The sequence below is a fragment of the Lepisma saccharinum genome, chromosome 19 (genome assembly GCF_977018435.1).
Source record: "Lepisma saccharinum chromosome 19, izLepSacc3.1, whole genome shotgun sequence".
Classification (NCBI taxonomy): Eukaryota; Metazoa; Arthropoda; class Insecta; order Zygentoma; family Lepismatidae; genus Lepisma; species Lepisma saccharinum.
Window position 1 is genome coordinate 11,060,387 of NC_139247.1, and position 19,560 is coordinate 11,079,946.

The following is a 19,560-nucleotide window of genomic DNA, read 5'->3' on the forward strand; positions in this document are numbered from 1 at the left end:
GTGTGTGTGTGTGTGTGTGTGTGTGTGTGTGTGTATATATATATATATATATATATATATATATATATATATATATATATATATATATATCGTCCTGTTCTTGTACCTTGTTACATTTGTACTTGGTAGATAGTCTGAAGAAGACCTTGCTAGAAGGTTGAAACGTTACGTTTAGTTTATGTTTTATAATAAAATAAATTTCTGTCTTGGTCAGTATATTGAGTTTTTTATATCATGGAAACAAGGCTTAATGGTGTTATACTTCCAATGTGATGTAAACTTCGATGGTCATCGACTGCCTTCCTTCCGTTGAACCATGATGGCTTCTGGTGTACGGTGAAAAACTTTATCTTCATAATGTCGTGTCGGACTGGGAAGATCCTCTGCTTCGGTGGGCAATGAATCATATATAGGGGAGAGTCGTACAGTACCGGCCACCTTAAGCGTATTGATTATAACTGATAAAGAATAGAAGATAGTCGGATTGAACATAGTAATATGATACCTCAATGCATACTTTAAGGAACACGGGTTTAATTTCTCTGAAATGTTTTCAGAACTACAAGATATATACAAAAAACGAAAAGCTGAATTTTCAATGAGTGGAAAAATTGTCGTCCAGTATCGGCCAGTCAATATAATTTTAGGTGGTGGTAATTATTGATATATCCTTCAATTTTATGAAGAAACTGTAAACTATGTGTACAAACGTAAGGTAGTTAACAAATGTGGAAATAAAGTCCGTTAAAGCAGAGTTGAAATCACATTTTCTTGGTCTATGCATTCAACATGTGCCAAACTTCAAATTCGGTACACTGAACCCAATCTTCCTCAATGGACTCGAGACAAATTATACATTGTGAAGTTTCTACAGTTGTCTTCTTATTTATTGAGGGGCATAAACTTATTGTCCAAGTCTTTCATATACGAAAGTAATTCTTTTTCCATTTCGTCATCAAACGTCTTCTTAAATCTGCCCATCTGAGGTGTCAGGTCCACATCCATACTACGTTGAATTGCTCTCAATCTATCTCCTAACGTGCTTCTTGGTAAAAAAATATACTAGCTGCTTGTGTTGCTGTCATTTTGTTTGTCATTACCTCATTTACCGCCGCTTTCATGGCCTCTTCAGTCCATTTACCTCTTTTATTGCCCTCCTTGTCTGCCATCTTACTCTGAAAACAAAAGCAAGCAGGACTGCAGTAGGTGCGTACGAAATTCTGTGTGGCCGATACTGGACGACACTTCGCTGGCCGATACTGTACGATCATTAGGTGGTAACAAAAGTTCCGATTACACGTTGTTTATAATCAATGTGCTAAACTATTTACAAGTTTTCGTTTCCGTATAGAATACCGATAAATTGAATCTAACAATAAAATCAAACACTTACCTCGAACATGAATACTAGGGTCCTAGAAATAACTTCTCTCACGCAGCCACTTGACTCTTCACAGTAACACAGGTAAAGCTCTCGCAATACTGCGTGAAAGCGGGTGACCCCAAACTACTCCCGTGAACTACTGCTACGTAGCGTCAAATGTCCGAACTAGCAATTGGCCGATACTGTAGGACGGCCGGTACTGTACGACTATCCCCTACAGCCCCTACTGCAAAGTGCCACACCTGTTCTAATCTTCCAGATTCCATAATTTTTGCAACCAAATATTACATTTGGTCACATCAATTTACAGGGGAGGTATAAAATGTTGGCCCTAGGCTATCGTTTGTTTTGGGCCCTGCCGACATTATTATTATTATTACTATTAGTAATTATATTAGATAGTAAAACAAATCAGGAATAATTATGTGTGAAAGTGCCTCATTATAACACCAGAAGACATCATAATGTAAATGCAACTACAGATTTTAAATCGAACACTTGGATGGACAATTTTGTATCGTTACCTATAGGTAAATATCCCAATGTATGGAAATGAAATTTGACAATTATGTAGGCTATTTTAAGAACAATTATGTTTTATCTTTTATATATCTTCCTTTTTTTAAATTTCTGAATGTATACGAGTCGAACCACTTAACCCAACCGCTCGCTTTCCTTGCTCCTTTAAGACTTCTTTCGGCGACCTCTCGTCACCCGGGAGCTGGATGGCGTTTTTGTGATGACATATCATTTTATTTCCGGCTCGTGACATTTATGCATTGAATGTATATTATTTCAACCCTCTTTTATGTATCTAGCCTTACTCTGTAAAATAGTTGTATGCGTATATGTTATACACATAGTGTTGTATAAAGGTGTAAATCTGTTCACAACACTTAAATAAATACATTTCAATTTCAATTTCATTTAAAATATTATTACTATTACTATTTATAGTTTGTTGTCCTGGTACTTCACTCTCATTAACTACATGCTCTGTATTATTAACAGTTGTAAACTTTAAAATGCAGACACTTCTGATTAAAAAAAAAAAATCATCAAACTTTGCTAATACAACAGGTTGTCTCAAAAGTAATAGCGCAAACTGTCACAGGTGAAAGTACACGATAATAGAAGCAAAAATGTCTCAGTAAACATGGGTCTGCAAACGAGCTAATGATGTGTGCGAATGTGTGGGTACAAGCCGTCACTGACTTCAGTGTTTGTAAACATCGTCCTAGTTGATAAAATGCTTCCGAACACCCCCGGTTCATTTCGGAATTGGTCACAAGTATGTACAATTCTCCGTACTGATTGTATTCATCCTGTTTGATTACAACGTCACCTCTCGGAAATGTTCTGTTTTGTAAACAAAGTGAAAACTTCGGAACGCGCAAGGAGTAAAGCGCTCCGTCTTTACAAAATGCAATCAATGGCGGCTTGTAACCACACATTCGCACATATTATTAGCATTTTACCAACTAGGACGACGTTTACAAACACTGAAGTCAGTGGCGGCTTGTAATCACACATTCGCGATGATCTCGAAAACGGTTCGTTTGCAGACCCATGTTTACTGAGACTTTTTTGCTTCTATTATAGTGTAATTTCACCTGTGTCAGTTTGCGCTATTACTTATGAGACACCCTGTATACTTAGATTAAGCAAAAGAACACTAAACTAAAGCTGTTTTCTTTTGGTTTTCATGGCAGCAAACTGATGAATAAGAAACTAAAAGTGAATTTCTTGCAGGACATCAGCATTCGCTGTGAAGGTTGCCTAACCATAAAGTCTGCTTTTTCTGAGGGACGTTTTAACCCTTAAACAGAAACATAGGTCTTTACTTCATAATTAGAAACATCCGGTCTGAGAGACCTTATTTTTTAATATTTGTTATTACATTTTTTAAAGTTTTTTAGACAATAAAAGAGCAAAATTATGATTAATAACTCAAATTTATTGAAAACTAAAATTACATGGGAACAAAACTAAGATAATGTATTATGTAAATCACTTCCAACCTTGGCATTGAATACGTAATGCGAAACACCCGGTCCGTTAGACCTGCACGTTTTCAAACAACAATAAGTCTCTTGTAACAGTCACAAACTGAGCAGCAACATGTTCAGAGTGTACTGTGGAGGGGAGGACGCAGCTCGATCAGTGTTGCCACACTGTAGAACTACAACATACTAAAGGTCTCACAGACCGATGTTTCTGTTTAAGGGTTCCTTTTATAACACCGAACGACCGCTCTCCACTGGCATGTGATGATAAAATATTCACAGAAATTCTCAGAGCAATGTCATGATTTTGGAAAAGCACTGTTAAATGTGTTTCTGGAATAAGTTTAAAATAGTCACCAGTCGAATTCACTTCATACTTTCCTCCAGTCAAGTGTAAATGCTTTACAAATTATTGAACGTCGATGGTGTTTGTCACTTTCGCCCCTTAAGCGTCTCAGTTTTATGCGGCCCCCCTGGACTCACGGCCCCTAGTCTATAACCTAGGATAGCCTAGTAGCAAAACCCTATCCCTGGCAATTTGTGGACACCAGCGTCTTGTCTCCGTTGATACGATACGATATGTGTCCCCGAATTCATGAGTGTCGCCAGAAATTTTTGAAAGAAGCTCAGGCCATTCATCTAACTTTTATAGTAGAAATAATAACAACAATAATAATTATTACCACGGTTATAATTGTTATTTTATAATAAAATATCACAAACTAATAAAAGTAAACCAATTTTATTGAAATGTACAATATTATTATTTTATAATAATTATTAATAATTATACAATAACTCTGGAACTCGATCCAGACAAGTGAATATCTAGCACAACTTTCATATTATTTTTTTGCCAGTGTTCATAAAGTTAATGAACTGAAATTCACAGTTATGTATTTTGTTATTAACTCATACACGTCTCGTTGAAGAAAAGGTTTTAAAAGTTAGGGTGAAATTTTACTTATAAAATTTATGTTATGTGACCTCCCACTCAGAACTACAATTTTAGGAATTTTGAAAACTGTGGAAACTTTTATAGTTTGATTCAAAGTAGAATATGAAAATAAAGCCTGGCTTCTGTATCTAGTGATTTTTTTTACTTTAGTTATTCTTTTTGAACAGTAACTAAATTAACTTTATTTCTGTTATTAATAATAGAAATAAAAATTTTCTACTTATTTGTAACTTTAAATGAACGATGCCAATTTCCAGAGGGGGTCAACGGGTCCGTTCGGCCCCCCTTCCCGACGCCCATGCCTGAATCTTCAACAGCTTTTAGTCCTCTTCACCCACTTGATAATCTTCCGAAAAAGAAAACAATTTTCCTGGCAACACTGTAATCAGTTGCTTCTGGGAGCAATGCGAGTAGATAAAGATAGAAACTCCGAGCCAAGATGGTGGGATGGGTGAAGTGTGCTTTTCAGTGTCGCGCGCAAAAAGTTCGGTATCTTGCCAGATGTTTACAAAAAAGATGTCTCTCTGCTGCAACGACGAAGAACTTCGAAGGGAATTTCCCCGCCTTGCCTGCAATCCTCAAGGACGACGGAAGTGTTGACTTCGACCAAATAGCTGCAAACTTTGAAAAGTGGGAGAAAGTTCCGTATGCAGGTACGAGAAGTTAGTTCCTAAATATTACACTCTCCATCACCTGGCCACACTGCATGTTTACAACCTGTAACCGGGGCTGGCTAAACGGTGATTTTCATGGTGATCAAGTTCCAGTTTAAACTAAATCACGGTGGTTTTTTAATTGACAGTCTGCAATTATAATCATCAGCATCCTCAAGAAGCTCTTCCTTGTTGAAAAATAAACCCTGGCAAAGGGCGCCCTCAAGCAGGGAGCAGATGGGGCACTTGCCGCCCCGAGATATCTGTAAAAAGTTCACGTAATTCGACTGGTCAAAGTGTACAGATATTTTATTAAAAATAATTTTGTTTCATGTGATTTGAAACTAATATTTTGCAGCAATTTACTACTACCATGTCCCTACAATAACAAGAGAACACTTTCACCAGACATTATTAGATTCATGTTGATCGATCACAGTAGCTAGGAGTGCGCGGGATGGAAAATTTTGGGACGGGACGGAATTGGGAATGAAAATTTTATAATCCGACTTAAGGGACTGAAAAAAATATCCACTTCTCGACGTGGTCAGTGCCGGATTAAGGTGGATGCTATTGATGCTGCAGCATTAGGCCCATTCCTGAAATAGGCCCAGATGAAAACAGACGAGAATTTTCCGAAAGCTGAACAGTTTTCTTTTGCTATATTAACCTGAAAATAAATCTTAGAATGCAATTTGGAGCCCCAATTTCGGATGCGTAGACACAGCGTTACTTATTATACAGTTACTATTATTCTTTGCGCTGTGACGTAACTATAACGTCGTTGTGTTTATTGTTCACCGAAGATTTCAGGTTAATGCTATCAATTTTACGTTAAACAGTTTACTTAGTAATTTAGCTGCGTTTTTTATGCATTATCATGGCGACTGTTGCCACTTGCAGCATCAGGCCCAATTTCGTCTTAATCCAGCCCTGTAAGTGGTGCGAAAAATCTCGAATTCTAAACACTATCTTCTCCTCAAGTAACTGTTTTTGAACCTATGGTATATAAATTTCAGACATTTATGGTACAGAAAATATAAATAATTAACCACTTTTAAATACGATCTCTTGGAAGTTTTCGACTGTTCAGGTTCACGAAAACTGCCTCCGCCATGGCGCAGTGGTAGCGTCATTGCCTTGTAATGAAGGGGTCCCGGGTTCGATACCCGGTGGAGGCACAAGTGGTTCGGATCCCACTTTAAACTGTAGGTCCAGTCCCGATTAGCCTTACTGTGCACAAAGTGGACTTAAAACACCAACTCAAACCAAAACCAAGGTTCACGAAAAGTTGGAATCTGATATAGACAATTCACGCCCATCAATATTTTTTTCCTACAGTACTCTTCGGCGCGTAGAACATGGATCAGAGGTGCCATGAAGGATTGCAGAAAGACAAATCAACATAAGCAACTTCTTTATGGAAAGGAAGCAAGGCGAATCCAGTTTCTATGCATTTATATAGTGGACTCAAGTCTGAACTTGTCAACATTCCTAAACCATTTTCAATTCAATTTCAAATTTAGGACTTGTATAATAATAATAATAATAATAATAATAATAATAATAATAATAATAATAATAAGCTGTGAAATGGAAGTTTCTATAACTCAAGGGGAAGATGTGAAATCTTTCTCTGTTCCGCTTTAGAAAAAATCTTCGGGCGCCCTTGGGTAACAGATTCAGTGGCATAACTTCTTCTATCTTTACAGAACCATACCTATGAGTTTTTTTCTTTGCGTCTTCCGATTCGAAACATTGTTTTAAGTCATGTTCTAAGATAAACTCACTGGTGATGACATTCGGTTGCTTTGTAACATAGCGTACATTCCAGTTTTTGTAAGGCTTGTAACGATGGTCCTTTCCGAAGACTCCTAAATGTCAAATGTCAAACCTCCCTTTCACGTGGAGTGTTGAGCGTAGAGAGAATGTGCGAGAGAGAGAAATAAAATTTAGAGAGAACGTGTAAGAACGATTGAGAAAAGTGGCAGTGCCGAGAGAGAGAGAAGAGGGAGAAAAAATAGCAGGAGACAGGGGGTGAGAGAGGTAACGGCCTGGACATGGATGTTTGTGAGTGTCCATTCATCAGTTTCATCATATCATCACTCATCTCCATCTTCGCAAATTAGCCAAAAGTGGCACAAAAAAGGGAAGTAAAATAAAGCAAGTCAATCAATTTACTGTTAACTCTGGAAGATAACTTGACACTCTCATCCCTTCTAGTACCGTCAAACCGACTTCTTCTAGTTCTGTTATCTATTATCACATCCTATTCAAACTATAACACCATTAAGCCTTGTTTCCATGATATGAAAACTAAATATGCAGACCAAGGCAGTAATTTATTTTATTAAAAACATAAACTAAACGTAACATTTCAACCTTCTAGCAAGGTCTTCTTCAGACTCTGTATCAAGTACAAATGTTTTTAATAAAATAAATTACTGCCTTGGTCAGCATATTTAGTTTTTCATCCTATTCAAGTAATACTTCTAAATTTTGAGATTTAACACTGTATCCGTCTATCGTTAAATATAATAATGCTTGTTTTTTATGCCTTATATAAGTATAAATAAATGCATACATATAGTAAAGGATCGTTTGGTAACCGCACGTATCATTGAAATTGCATTAAGTACTGTTACAGTTATGCAGCTAAATTCCAGTTATCGAATTATTATTATTATTATTATTTATTATTATTATTAAAGTAGGGTTACAATTAAGCTTACATTTTTTTACATTGATTCCGAACTACAAAAACAGCTTTTTGCCATACATGAATTAATATACAGTTACGCTATTTGTTTATAAGTATACATAAAATGGAATATTATAAATTTATATAATTGAAAAATATAAGAAATAGACTAAAATAAACATTTTCTGCAGCTACGTTTTATGAAGGAGGAAATGAGGTAGAATTTTTCTAGTTTCGCTGATTTTGATGCAAACTAAGCACGGACGGTTTAAAGGTAATAGCCTATTTGATTATGTGTAAGGAAGACTTGCGACTCGTAGAGATAACGCGATAAGATTATTTGCAATGTAATCCAACTGTTATATTTTTTAAAATGTTGTCGTTTTTATCTCTATAGTTTTATCACGACGATGAAAACGTAAGATTAAATTGTGTGAACAGATTGTATACACTTATAGCCAAGAAAATATGTCTAAGCCTGCCTTGCTCGGTAAACAAACCCAGGATTGAATTATACGTTACGTAAAACGCTAAAACTTTGGTATATATTGTGCCTTCTTAAAGTATAGTAGCAGGATGAGCAAAAGCTTTCAGTGAGGTCAGAGCCTCAGAGACTCACTCATGTGAGTCAATTTTAAAAATTTTTGCAGTTTTTTGATACCCCAGTATCAATTCGGTCCATTTATCTGAACCGAAGATACTGCACCTGTATATTTCCATATGTACTACTTTATCTTTTACACTGTTTGTGCTTGAAACTAATCAGTTACATAATGGCGGTATGAGAAATATACAAGTAGAAAGGTATTTTAGCAATATGCGACGTCTAGCAATTAGCTATGTCAACTCGAGAGCACTCTGTCATATGCCTTCAGCTAATCGTATTGCTACTGGAAGATATATAAAATCATTGAGTAATGAATCTTTTATCCAACAAGTACATTTATTTGCAAATTGATGGCAGCATACTTACCGCTTTCATGTTCTCCAAGTACATATATTTGCAACTAGATGGCAGTGGTGATATATAAATCACTGTGTAGGAAGTATCTTTGGAGTCATTCCATGCCAAATCAACACAGATATGTGCAATTTCCAACCTGACCATCTCCGATTTTCATGAAATTTGTACTATGCATGGAACTTAGTAACTATGAAAATTTTTAGTTTCGTTTGTCTTGTAATTGTTAAATTATTCAAGGTCAAAGTTAGCAGAAATTGCCCTTTTTGAGCCCGCTTAGCTATACTAAATGTGCTGTAACTCCGCCACTATTTCGCCTAGAAAGCTCAAATAAAGCTTATTGTACAGGGAATTGAACAAGATTTCCCGTGATATATAACAAGTCCACCTTTCGATAAAAATATAATTTTGTCACGTGACCTTGATATTTGACCTTGAATATCTCAAAACATGTCATCACCAAAAATCGTGAAAAAAATATATTTGGTCCCTCATGCCATACTCTAAAACATATCAAAAAATCATTCTGGGACTGCCATGGGATCAGAAGATACAAAATAATAGGTTTAACTATGCGACTGATAAAAGCCTCATTACATGAACTATGACGAGTCAAAAGTCCTTTAACACCCCCTACAAAATGTAAAGGAGTTATCCTGGTCATGAAAGAAATATGTTAGACACAGGGAGATCTCTAGCTGTGTGTGTCAAGCGCAGGTCCAGCATATTGTTGACCGCCATATTGAATTCAACGCAAACATTTCAAAGGAAAGTGGGTGATGTGAAATATCAAATCAGGCTAGAATTTCACGAGAAATGAAGCAGCGAAGGTTTTTCCAACTTATTTTTAGGCAGCAAAAACGTTATACGCATATACTTACAATATATGCACATTATAGTGTTGTCAATATTCCTGTGAGCACACTCGTTGACGTCTCTCACACTCACATAGAACATTTTGCAATGTAGCAGGTGCAACAACATCGCAAGCAGCAACTATGCCTTCTCTCAGATGGTCACTATCAGGGACTTTTAGTGCATGCACAATTCTCTTCAAATGTTTCTGAAGGTAAAAGTTCTCCTAAGATGTTAGATCTGGGGAATGTGTAGGCCTTTTAATAGATCCACATCTGCCCATCAATCTACCTAGAAATTTACCATGAAGAATGTTCACATAGTGTGGTCACACACTGTCCTGTTTCAAAACTCTGGAAAAGTGCCATACCCCGTTAGCAAGGATGAAAAACATGTTCACTTAACATAACACATCTAAGAAGCCCTCACCATTTAAGGTTCCGTTGTTGAATATGGACCAACCATTCCAGTTCTCTATACACTATACCACATCATTAGCTTACCAGCAACATTTATTCGGCTGGGATCTGTCTACTGTAGATTATCAAATCACAGGTATTGCGTATAATTTTTATTAACTTTACCGGAACGTAAAAATTAGCATCGTCACTGAAGAATTTTTCATTCCAAAGGAAGTGTCACGTAATTGTTTGAGATACTTTTCCCAATATTCTCCACTATTCAAGTATTTGGTGAATGTTGCTGATTAAAATCATATGCAATGGTCCGTATACTTCTTTCTGTCCCAAGATGTCAGCGTGATCTCGACGAGTTCCTAACACGTTAGGAGCATTCTTAATACTTTGTTTTTAACACCTCTAAAAGGAGAAAATGATTACAAGCATGCAGTAGTATTTTTTTCCTGGTTAAATATACGTTGGAAAAACCTTCGTCACTTCATTTCTCGTGAAATTCTAGCCTGATTTGATATTTCACATCACCCACTTTCCTTTGAAATGTTTGCGTTGAATTCAATATGGCGGTCAACAATATGCTGGACCTGCGCTTGACACACACAGCTAGAGATCTCCCTGTGTCTAACATATTTCTTTCATGACCAGGATAACTCCTTTACATTTTGTAGGGGGTGTTAAAGGACTTTTGACTCGTCATAGTTCATGTAATGAGGCTTTTATCAGTCGCATAGTTAAACCTATTATTTTGTATCTTCTGATCCCATGGCAGTCCCAGAATGATTTTTTGATATGTTTTAGAGTATGGCATGAGGGACCAAATATATTTTTTTCACGATTTTTGGTGATGACATGTTTTGAGATATTCAAGGTCAAATATCAAGGTCACGTGACAAAATTATATTTTTATCGAAAGGTGGACTTGTTATATATCACGGGAAATCTTGTTCAATTCCCTGTACAATAAGCTTTATTTGAGCTTTCTAGGCGAAATAGTGGCGGAGTTACAGCACATTTAGTATAGCTAAGCGGGCTCAAAAAGGGCAATTTCTGCTAACTTTGACCTTGAATAATTTAACAATTACAAGACAAACGAAACTAAAACTTTTCATAGTTACTAAGTTCCATGCATAGTTTCAACTCCACAAATTTCATGAAAATCGGAGATGATCATGTTGGAGGCTGTGCTGATTTCGCATGGAATGACTCTTTGGGAACCTAACTTGCGTAACATGCAAGACTTTTCATGTAACCTAGTTTCTACTTAGACAAATCAATAATTTTGTCACGAGAATTCTGTGCATTCCAAACATTCCTGAGTGTGTGCGTAGAGATTGATGCAGTTATGTGTGCGTGTAAATATATTTAGGCATTGACCTGTTAAGAATGTCACATCAAAAATACTGGCTCGGGAATGTCATGACCCTGCCCCCTTACAGGGAGGTCATGTAACTTGTGCTGATTGGTTGTCTAAGGGGAATTTACTATTAATAGTTTTGTCACGAGAATTTTTGCATTCCAAACATTTCTCTGTGTGTGTGTGTGTAGAGATTGATGCACTTACAGCTACGTGTGAGCATTGACTTGTTAAGAATGTCACATCAATAATACTGGCTTGGGAATGTCATGCCCCCTTCTTGTGGGGAGGGGACTTGTGACTTGTGCTGAGAAACATGAGTGTCTGTGTTGTAAATAGAATAGCCAGAAAATCGCATGTCACGGCTTTTGATGTTATCTGTAAAAAGCATAACAAGAGCGAGGATCATGTCGGAAATAAACTTGTAGAGGGCGAGGCTTGCAGCATGAAGCTTCGAGGATGCCAGTTCCTAATTAGCTCGGTATTAATCAACTAATTCTCTTGCCTTCTTAAACCCGAAGGTTTAACAACAAAAGCCTTCCATCTCTCAATTTTGTGTTTAATTCTGTACAAACCACACGGCTGGAAGCTTGCGTGTATCACCCTCACTGTTTATTCTTTCCGCCAGCTTTTGACCTTAGCTATTGATCATGCATTTTTATTGCATGTTTCCCATGTCAGCACACATTTTTTTTTTTTGATTACGAAGATAGGAAGAGAAAAAAAAGAGTGGTTGAATAATTTCGAAAAGAATTTCTTAATAGGGGACAGTGTTTTTCTTTTTCTTTCATTCTTTCTTTGGTGTAACCACTATATTATCGATGGGAACAAGGCAAGACCAACATTACCACTATACTATCGTGGTAAAGGGTATTTTTCCATTATCAATTGTGTCCACACACAAAACTTAGTGCCTGTCTGCATCCATACCTAGACCAAGAGATTCGAACCATGCCTCGGTCCCTTGTGAGTTATTTAATTATTTATACCTGTACTTGTATTTGCTCTCTTCGGGTTTAAGAAGCCTAGAGAGTTAGTTAGTTAGTTGTTTCCCACTGCACTATTTGAATTTTGAATAATCACATGTTACTTAAGGACACATCGTTAACATCCTGTCTGATCATATATGTGTTTGGGTTAGGGCTTCGTATCTGCCCGCAACATTTATTTTCTTCTTTTTCTTGTTATCTGCTTTCTATATAGAATACTAGAAACGATACATTTCCATTAACAGTATTTCATGTTATGCAAACATTTAAGTCTATACGCCATCAGAGGTGTGATTGCAACAACGTTACCACTACGTCATCCGACAAAGGCCAGGATTTCTTTTTAATATGTATAGCTATAGGTGAACATAGTAATTTAAGCCCTCAGAGTCGTAGACCAAGAAAAGTACACCTCTGTTAATTACATTGTGTGGGGGATGGGGGGACAATTGTAGCTGTTGGTGCAATACACTTTGAAGCAGACGTGTGTTTTCTAAGTACCCTATGTCAATTTAATCAAAATAACCGTTATTCATCCTCATCGTTGCCATTAGCCAAATAGCCTCGCTTCTCCTTTTTTACAAATTTTCGTACTGGGCCTTTGCAAATTAACAAAAATCGCCTAAAGTTTGAACTCGTGACCCCTCTCTATACCGTTGCAAGTTTTTCTATGATTGTTCTCCTCGATTATTCAAAGTGCCTCATTTTCGCATATTCAAATACACACAAGAGAAGAGGGTTCATATCACATTAGTGATTTTAAATTGTATTCTTAGGGCCATGCACACACACTTTCTAACATTGTTGCCTGATATTAAAATAAGCAAAAAACACGCTGCAACGCTTAATAATAAAAAAGAGAAACATCCATTCATTGCCAGATTGTACAGTGTCTCTCAAAAGTTTTAGGACAACGACATGTTAAACTAGGCAACCCAATTTACACAAGGCGTTGGTGGGTTGCGTGTAGAGTTAGGCTCAATTTCAGGGTTGCCACATGCACAATAGATATTTATAAAATTCGCGAAAGGAATAAAAACAAGTAATATTGTATAAAATTATGAAAAACATCACTTATATCGCAAGTGACAAAATTCTTTCCGAAAGAAAATAAAAAGGTTTCTTAGTATTTCATCGCTGATGAGTCTACAGAAAGAAAAAGAGGTGAGAGAAAACGAATGGTGACAAAGGAGAGGAGAAAGAGAAAGCGAAAGGAGAAGATGAAAAGTAGAGGAGAGAAGAAAGATAGGATAAACGAGGAGAGGAGATGTAGTGAGGAGAATGGAAAAAGATTCTAGGAGAGATGAGGAAAATGGAGCAAAGAAGAGAGAAGAGGAGACGAGAGGAGGGGAGTGGAGAGTAAAGTAAAGGAGAGAAAAAGAGAAGAACGAAAAGAAGAGGAGAAGAGTGCAGTGGAGTCGGAAATCTAAGACAGGAGAGGAGATACGAGGAGTGGAGATGAGTGGGATGGAGATAAGATGCGAGAAAAGTAGGGAAGGCGATATGAGATAAAAGCAGATCGAGCAGAAGGAGGGGAGAGGAGAAGGAGAAGAGAAGAACAGAAGGGACTGAAGAGAAGAGGTAGTTGCAGGAAATATCGTCTCAGCGTCAAGAATTGATGCATTGGTCAAATTATCGACATGAAACATTCAATAACATTTTGAAATGTATTGGAGAATGTATTAGATCGGTTCGAAATGCATTTTGGCTTAGTTCAGAGCAAGGTAAAATCTTCCATGTAAGATCTTTGATTTTGCCTGCGATTATACCACTAAAAACATGAATGTAATTTGAATATTTATAAGAATTATCCAATTTTTGTCCACTTCTCGGTTCGTTGAAATGGAGATTTTGTAATTTAATATTTCCCCTCCCCCCATCGTTAATTCCAAACTGAATCATTCCGTTTTACACGGCGTGGACAATGAACACAATGGGATAGGTCTAAAACTTACGAAAATTTTCTGCCACCAGAAGGGTTTGAACCTACGACCATCAGATTGACAGTCCTGAACGATAAACACTACCCAACAAGCTTTCGCTCCTGAAAGTAAGTAGAAGGAGCTGACCAATGTGAAATGTAGATGCAACTCTCCTCCTACATGTAATGTGCAAGCAATACTTGTTTGTAACAAAGAAAACGAATGTAGTACGACTCGGCGAAAACATTTAATTTAGAATTGCACATGATGAAAACTTTTCATTCGATATTTGCGGAGGTATCCTTGCATTGAACTCGAGTGGGAAAAGGGGTAAAATTAGTATGTCCTGAATTGCCACAAATATAAATAGTTATTTCATTAAAATTTGTCAATGTCTTTGAAGCAGTACACAATTATCGTTAGAGTATCATAATTCACGGTCTTATACATGAAAATATCCCTTTGAATGTGCGCCAATTCATTTATTTGTTTATTTTTTTATAAATTCCATATGCAGAACAATGTAGCCACTATACACTGCTATTACAAATAATGTTACCATGCTCTTGTTTATAATAAAAAGAGAATTAAAAAAAGAACACCTAGTATGGAGGATCGAATGCTTTCAAGAACTCTAACCAATACACTACGCCCTTTGTTTCCCTTGGAGCAACAGTTCTTAATTATTCTGTCGCGTCAATATTGTAAACGTTATCCTGCAAAAAGAAGTTCAATACTCTGATCACATGCATTTGAAATTTAACTCTGAATTTATTTCTTCGTTGTTAGTATATCTAAGCTTGTGAATATACTTTATTTGTAATTTTATAACGGTTACATGAACATCTACGAAGTAGTTCCTTATAATAACCTCCGGTTGACCTAGTTGCCAATATAAACAAATGGAATACAGATTGTCTTCGAGCTAACATTGTTAAAAAGGAGCGGATACATGTATTACTATCCAAATACTTATTCAATAAGATTTCTTGTTTGTCAGAAATTATGACTTAAAGTATTGCATGTTGAGCTAGTGCCCACCTAGCCGCCTCTGACGAAATCTATCATTCTTCAGATTCTCTTTCAAATTCGACTCTGGTCACTTGTAACATGCTGGGTGCAGACACTGTGCATCGACGCAGCTTGTTTTGGGATAAGAAGCGGCCTTGAATAGCGTGAGTGAGTCACTTTGAATGCGAGCAAGCTACGCTACCAAGCTTGTCTGCCTTTGAAAACCAAGTCATTTTTTTCACCGTTTCCGAACGCGATTGCTATTGTAGAAGTAGTATATATTCTCTCAAAAGAGCACGAAAGGAAATTTGACCAATATTCTCTCGTCGTTTAAAACCAAATATTATCTATTAAACGAAAAGTTCACGATTGTCAATAAACGGTTTAACCTATCTCAGCATAGGTTCGATCCCGTGTTCATTCTCCGGGAATATTCGGCCTGTGTATAGGGCCGGTGGCAACCCACCATCGTGAGGAAATTGGGGAGCTCCGAGTGAGTGAGCGTAATCCGGTCGCGAAGTCCTACAACTGCTGGGGTTCTGTCGGGCCGACCACCCGTCCGCCTAGTCTGGCTGCAGATCTCCACGCCCCCCTGGTTGCCCCTCGTGGGAGGGAGGCCAGATGTCGGTAGGTAAGCCTTGGCCCAATATTGGGCTGTAGCCCAATAGGATTATTATTATTATTTAAATAATAAAATTTAATAGAAAGATTCTCCGAAATTTCTCTCCCACTGTCGACGTCAGGCCAGTCCCCAGGGAGAGGGGGGGCATGCCCCCTCGAACCCTGAAAAAATATTTAAATGTGAACCTATCAATAACTACGAAAATAACATCGTCGATTTTAGAAATGTGTAAAAATTTCAATTTTGTTCTTACATAAATGAATCCGTTTCTTGCGCAAAAGTCTTCAGGCTTCAATATTGGATGGTTTTAGTATTATAATCATTGATGCAAGGCTACCAGACGTCCGATTCAGCGATTTTGTCAGGACAGTGCGTTACTTTCAATCCCTGTCCCGACTTTTTCGAACTGCAATCGTGATGCGAGAATGTCTCTTTATTATTGCTTTTTCTTAACTCACAATTAGACATGTTCTTTATTGCAATAATAATTCCTAGTACGCAACATTTAATTTATAAATATATTATTTTCTAAACATAGAATTATCATGACTTTTCAATGGCGCTCCGACAATTTGAACTATTTTGTAATATCTGTTTCTCTTTCTCTCTCTCTTTTATATATATATATATATATATATATATATATATATATATATATATATATAAATTATAAATATGGGTCTGGCCCCTCCCTCAAAGAAATCCTGCGTATGGGCCTGGTCTATGTCAATGACAGAAATGCAAGCAATATTTGTATTTATTTTTAACCCAATTAAAGGAATGTGGAAGAATTTAAAAGAAATAAGAAAGAGCAGAACAACTGTTACTCTACTTTAAAAATTGTTGTTCTTCGAGGAAGAAAAATAAGAAGTATTTACTCCAGGACCTTAACACAGTGTCCCACGAGTCTCTCTTGACTAATACTGTCAAATGTGAAGTGATTTTATGAATACAATTTTCCGCCTTTCGTCTGATGCAGTATCACAGGAAAAGAATATCGTCCTGCAATGTTCAAGCCTCTAGATATTCTCCATTAATAATGTCTAATCACAATAATAAGTTACAAGAAATAACTCGCATTCGCAACTACCAATATTCTCGTTTTTTTTCATCACTTCGAAAATTATTTCTCGAAGATATCTGTTATACTACAAGAAAGCAATTCAATATTAAAGTAAAAGTTCAACTACATGTATACCCAACGACATTTACAATATTGGAGGGACAGAATACTTAAAAATTGTTGTTTCAATCGAAGGTAAGGGCTTGGTGTAGTGGTTAGAGTTCTCGATTGGGCAGCTAGCGTTCCCAGGTTCGATCCTCCATACTAGGTGTGGAGATCATGGTAACATTATTTGTCATAGTAGTGTATAGCGACTACATTGTTCTGCATATTGAATTTATAAAAAAATAAACAAATAAATGAATTGACACACATTCAAAGGGATATTTTCATGTATAAGATCGTGAATTATGATACTCTAACGATAATTGTGTACTGCTTCAAAGACATTGACAAATATTAATGAAATAACTATTTATATTTGTGGCAATTCAGGACATACTAATTTTACCCCTTTTCCCACTCGAGTTCAATGCAAGGATACCTCCGCAAATATCGAATGAAAAGTTTTCATCATGTGCAATTCTAAATTAAATGTTTTCGCCGAGTCGTACTACCTTCGTTTTCTTTGTTACAAACAAGTATTGCTTGCACATTACATGTAGGAGGAGAGTAGACAGTGGGAGAGAAATTTCGGAGAATCTTTCTATTAAATTTTATTATTTAAATAATAATAATCCTATTGGGCTACAGCCCAATATTGGGCCAAGGCTTACCTACCGACATCTGGCCTCCCTCCCACGAGGGGCAACCAGGGGGGCGTGGAGATCTGCAGCCAGACTAGGCGGACGGGTGGTCGGCCCGACAGAACCCCAGCAGTTGTAGGACTTCGCGACCGGATTACGCTCACTCACTCGGAGCTCCCCAATTTCCTCACGATGGTGGGTTGCCACCGGCCCTATACACAGGCCGAATATTCCCGGAGACTGAACACGTGATCGAACCTATGCTGAGATAGATTAAACCGTTTATTGACAATCGTGAACTTTTCGTGTAATAGATAATATTTGGTTTTAAACGACGAGAGAATATCGGTCAAATTTCCTTTCGTGCTCTTTTGAGAGAATATATACTACTTCTACAATAGCAATCGCGTTCGGAAACGGTGAAAAAAAAAGACTTGGTTTTCAAAGGCAGACAAGCTTGGTAGCGTAGCTTGCTCGCATTCAAAGTGAAATTTGGGCGTCAATTTCCACCTTGGGTAGGTGGACTATTTCGCCATCTATAGTTCAGAGAAGAAAACCGATCGTTTTCGCGTATAGCCAATTCTGAAATGCCTCGTAAAGGCGTACCGGTCCAAATGGGTGTTTTAAAAAAATTATGAGGTACAGTGGCAACACTGTTGATGTTTGAAGGCAACAAAAGGTGTGTTTAGTGATGGTCTATGACATGGAAATACTGGAAACAGGAAAAAAAGAAAATGAAAATTATGGTGAAAAAAGTGTTACTTACCTACTCCTGGCAATCATGCAATGCGCGTAACAGGCAGTGTAGCTTTACAAAGATGTTGAAAATGACAACTATTTTCCCTGAGGCATTCATCAACACGTTTTATCATGTTGGAAGCAACTTTATGCAAGGTTGATTGGTTTATATTGTTAATGGCTGTGCAAATGTTTATTTTTAGATCATCAAGTGTTCTTGGATTATTAATGTAAACTGTTTGTTTCAAATAACCCTACAGAAAAAAAATCTGGAGACGTCGGATCCGGGGAGCGACTGGGCCATACGTTTTTGCTTATAACGTGATCGCCAAAAAACTCGGCCAACATGTCTAAAGTTTCATTAGACGTGTAACATGTTGCGGAGTCTTGATGAAACCAACAATCACGTTCATCACGTTCATCACGTTCCAACAGAGAAATAAACTGTGTGATAAGGTCACGATAAACTATTCCGTCAACTGGTGTGTTGAAAAAGAATGGACCGATTATTTTTCTCCGCGAAATCGCGCACCACACACCGATCTTTTGTGGATGAAGTGATTGTTCATGTAACAAATGGGGATTGTTACTTGACCAGTGTCGAGACTTTTGACTGTTGACATATCCATTTAAGTGGAACCATGCTTCATTCTTGAAAAAAGCCTTATCCAAAATATTCACACCATTGTCTCTAATAAAAATTTCTAAACCACTGGCAGTATCTTACACGTGCACCTTTGTCTGCTTCCTTCAGTTCTTGCACAGCCTGTACCTTATATGCACGTAGGTGCAATTGTTTTAACGCTCGGTGAGTTGTTGTTTTTGATACACCTGACTGTGCAGCAAGTTTACGAACAGATTTCCTGGGAGATTGTGATATTCTCTGCTCCACATCCTGCAGCACACCTTGTGTCAAAACTGGTGGTTGTCTGTGGTAGGGTTTGTCATTAACTGATCCTGTTTCACGAAATCTGGAAACAAGTCGATATATCGTCGAATTTTCTGGAACACTGTTATTCGGATATTTCTCGCGAAACACAGTTTTTACACTAGCGTACGATTTTGAACAAAAATAATGTTCCACAATGAACACCCTCTCTTCCAAAGAGTACTTCATTTCACAGAACAATTCTAATCTTCCCCTACGAACAATGCGAAATGCACGGCTCAAACAGTTCTGA

The 19,560-nt window shown here is 37.2% G+C and overlaps 1 protein-coding gene across 1 annotated transcript in view; it reads left to right on the top strand.

The window, feature by feature from the left end:
* The first annotated feature begins 4,782 nt into the window (after window positions 1–4,782).
* Window positions 4,783–19,560, top strand: part of LOC146003073 (4-hydroxy-2-oxoglutarate aldolase, mitochondrial-like) — a 150,215-nt gene continuing 135,437 nt past the window's right edge. The window contains exon 1 of the mRNA XM_083141244.1: window positions 4,783–5,001. Coding sequence (XP_082997370.1) covers window positions 4,788–5,001 — 214 coding nt within the window. The 5' untranslated portion in view covers window positions 4,783–4,787. The remainder of the gene's footprint in view (window positions 5,002–19,560) is intronic.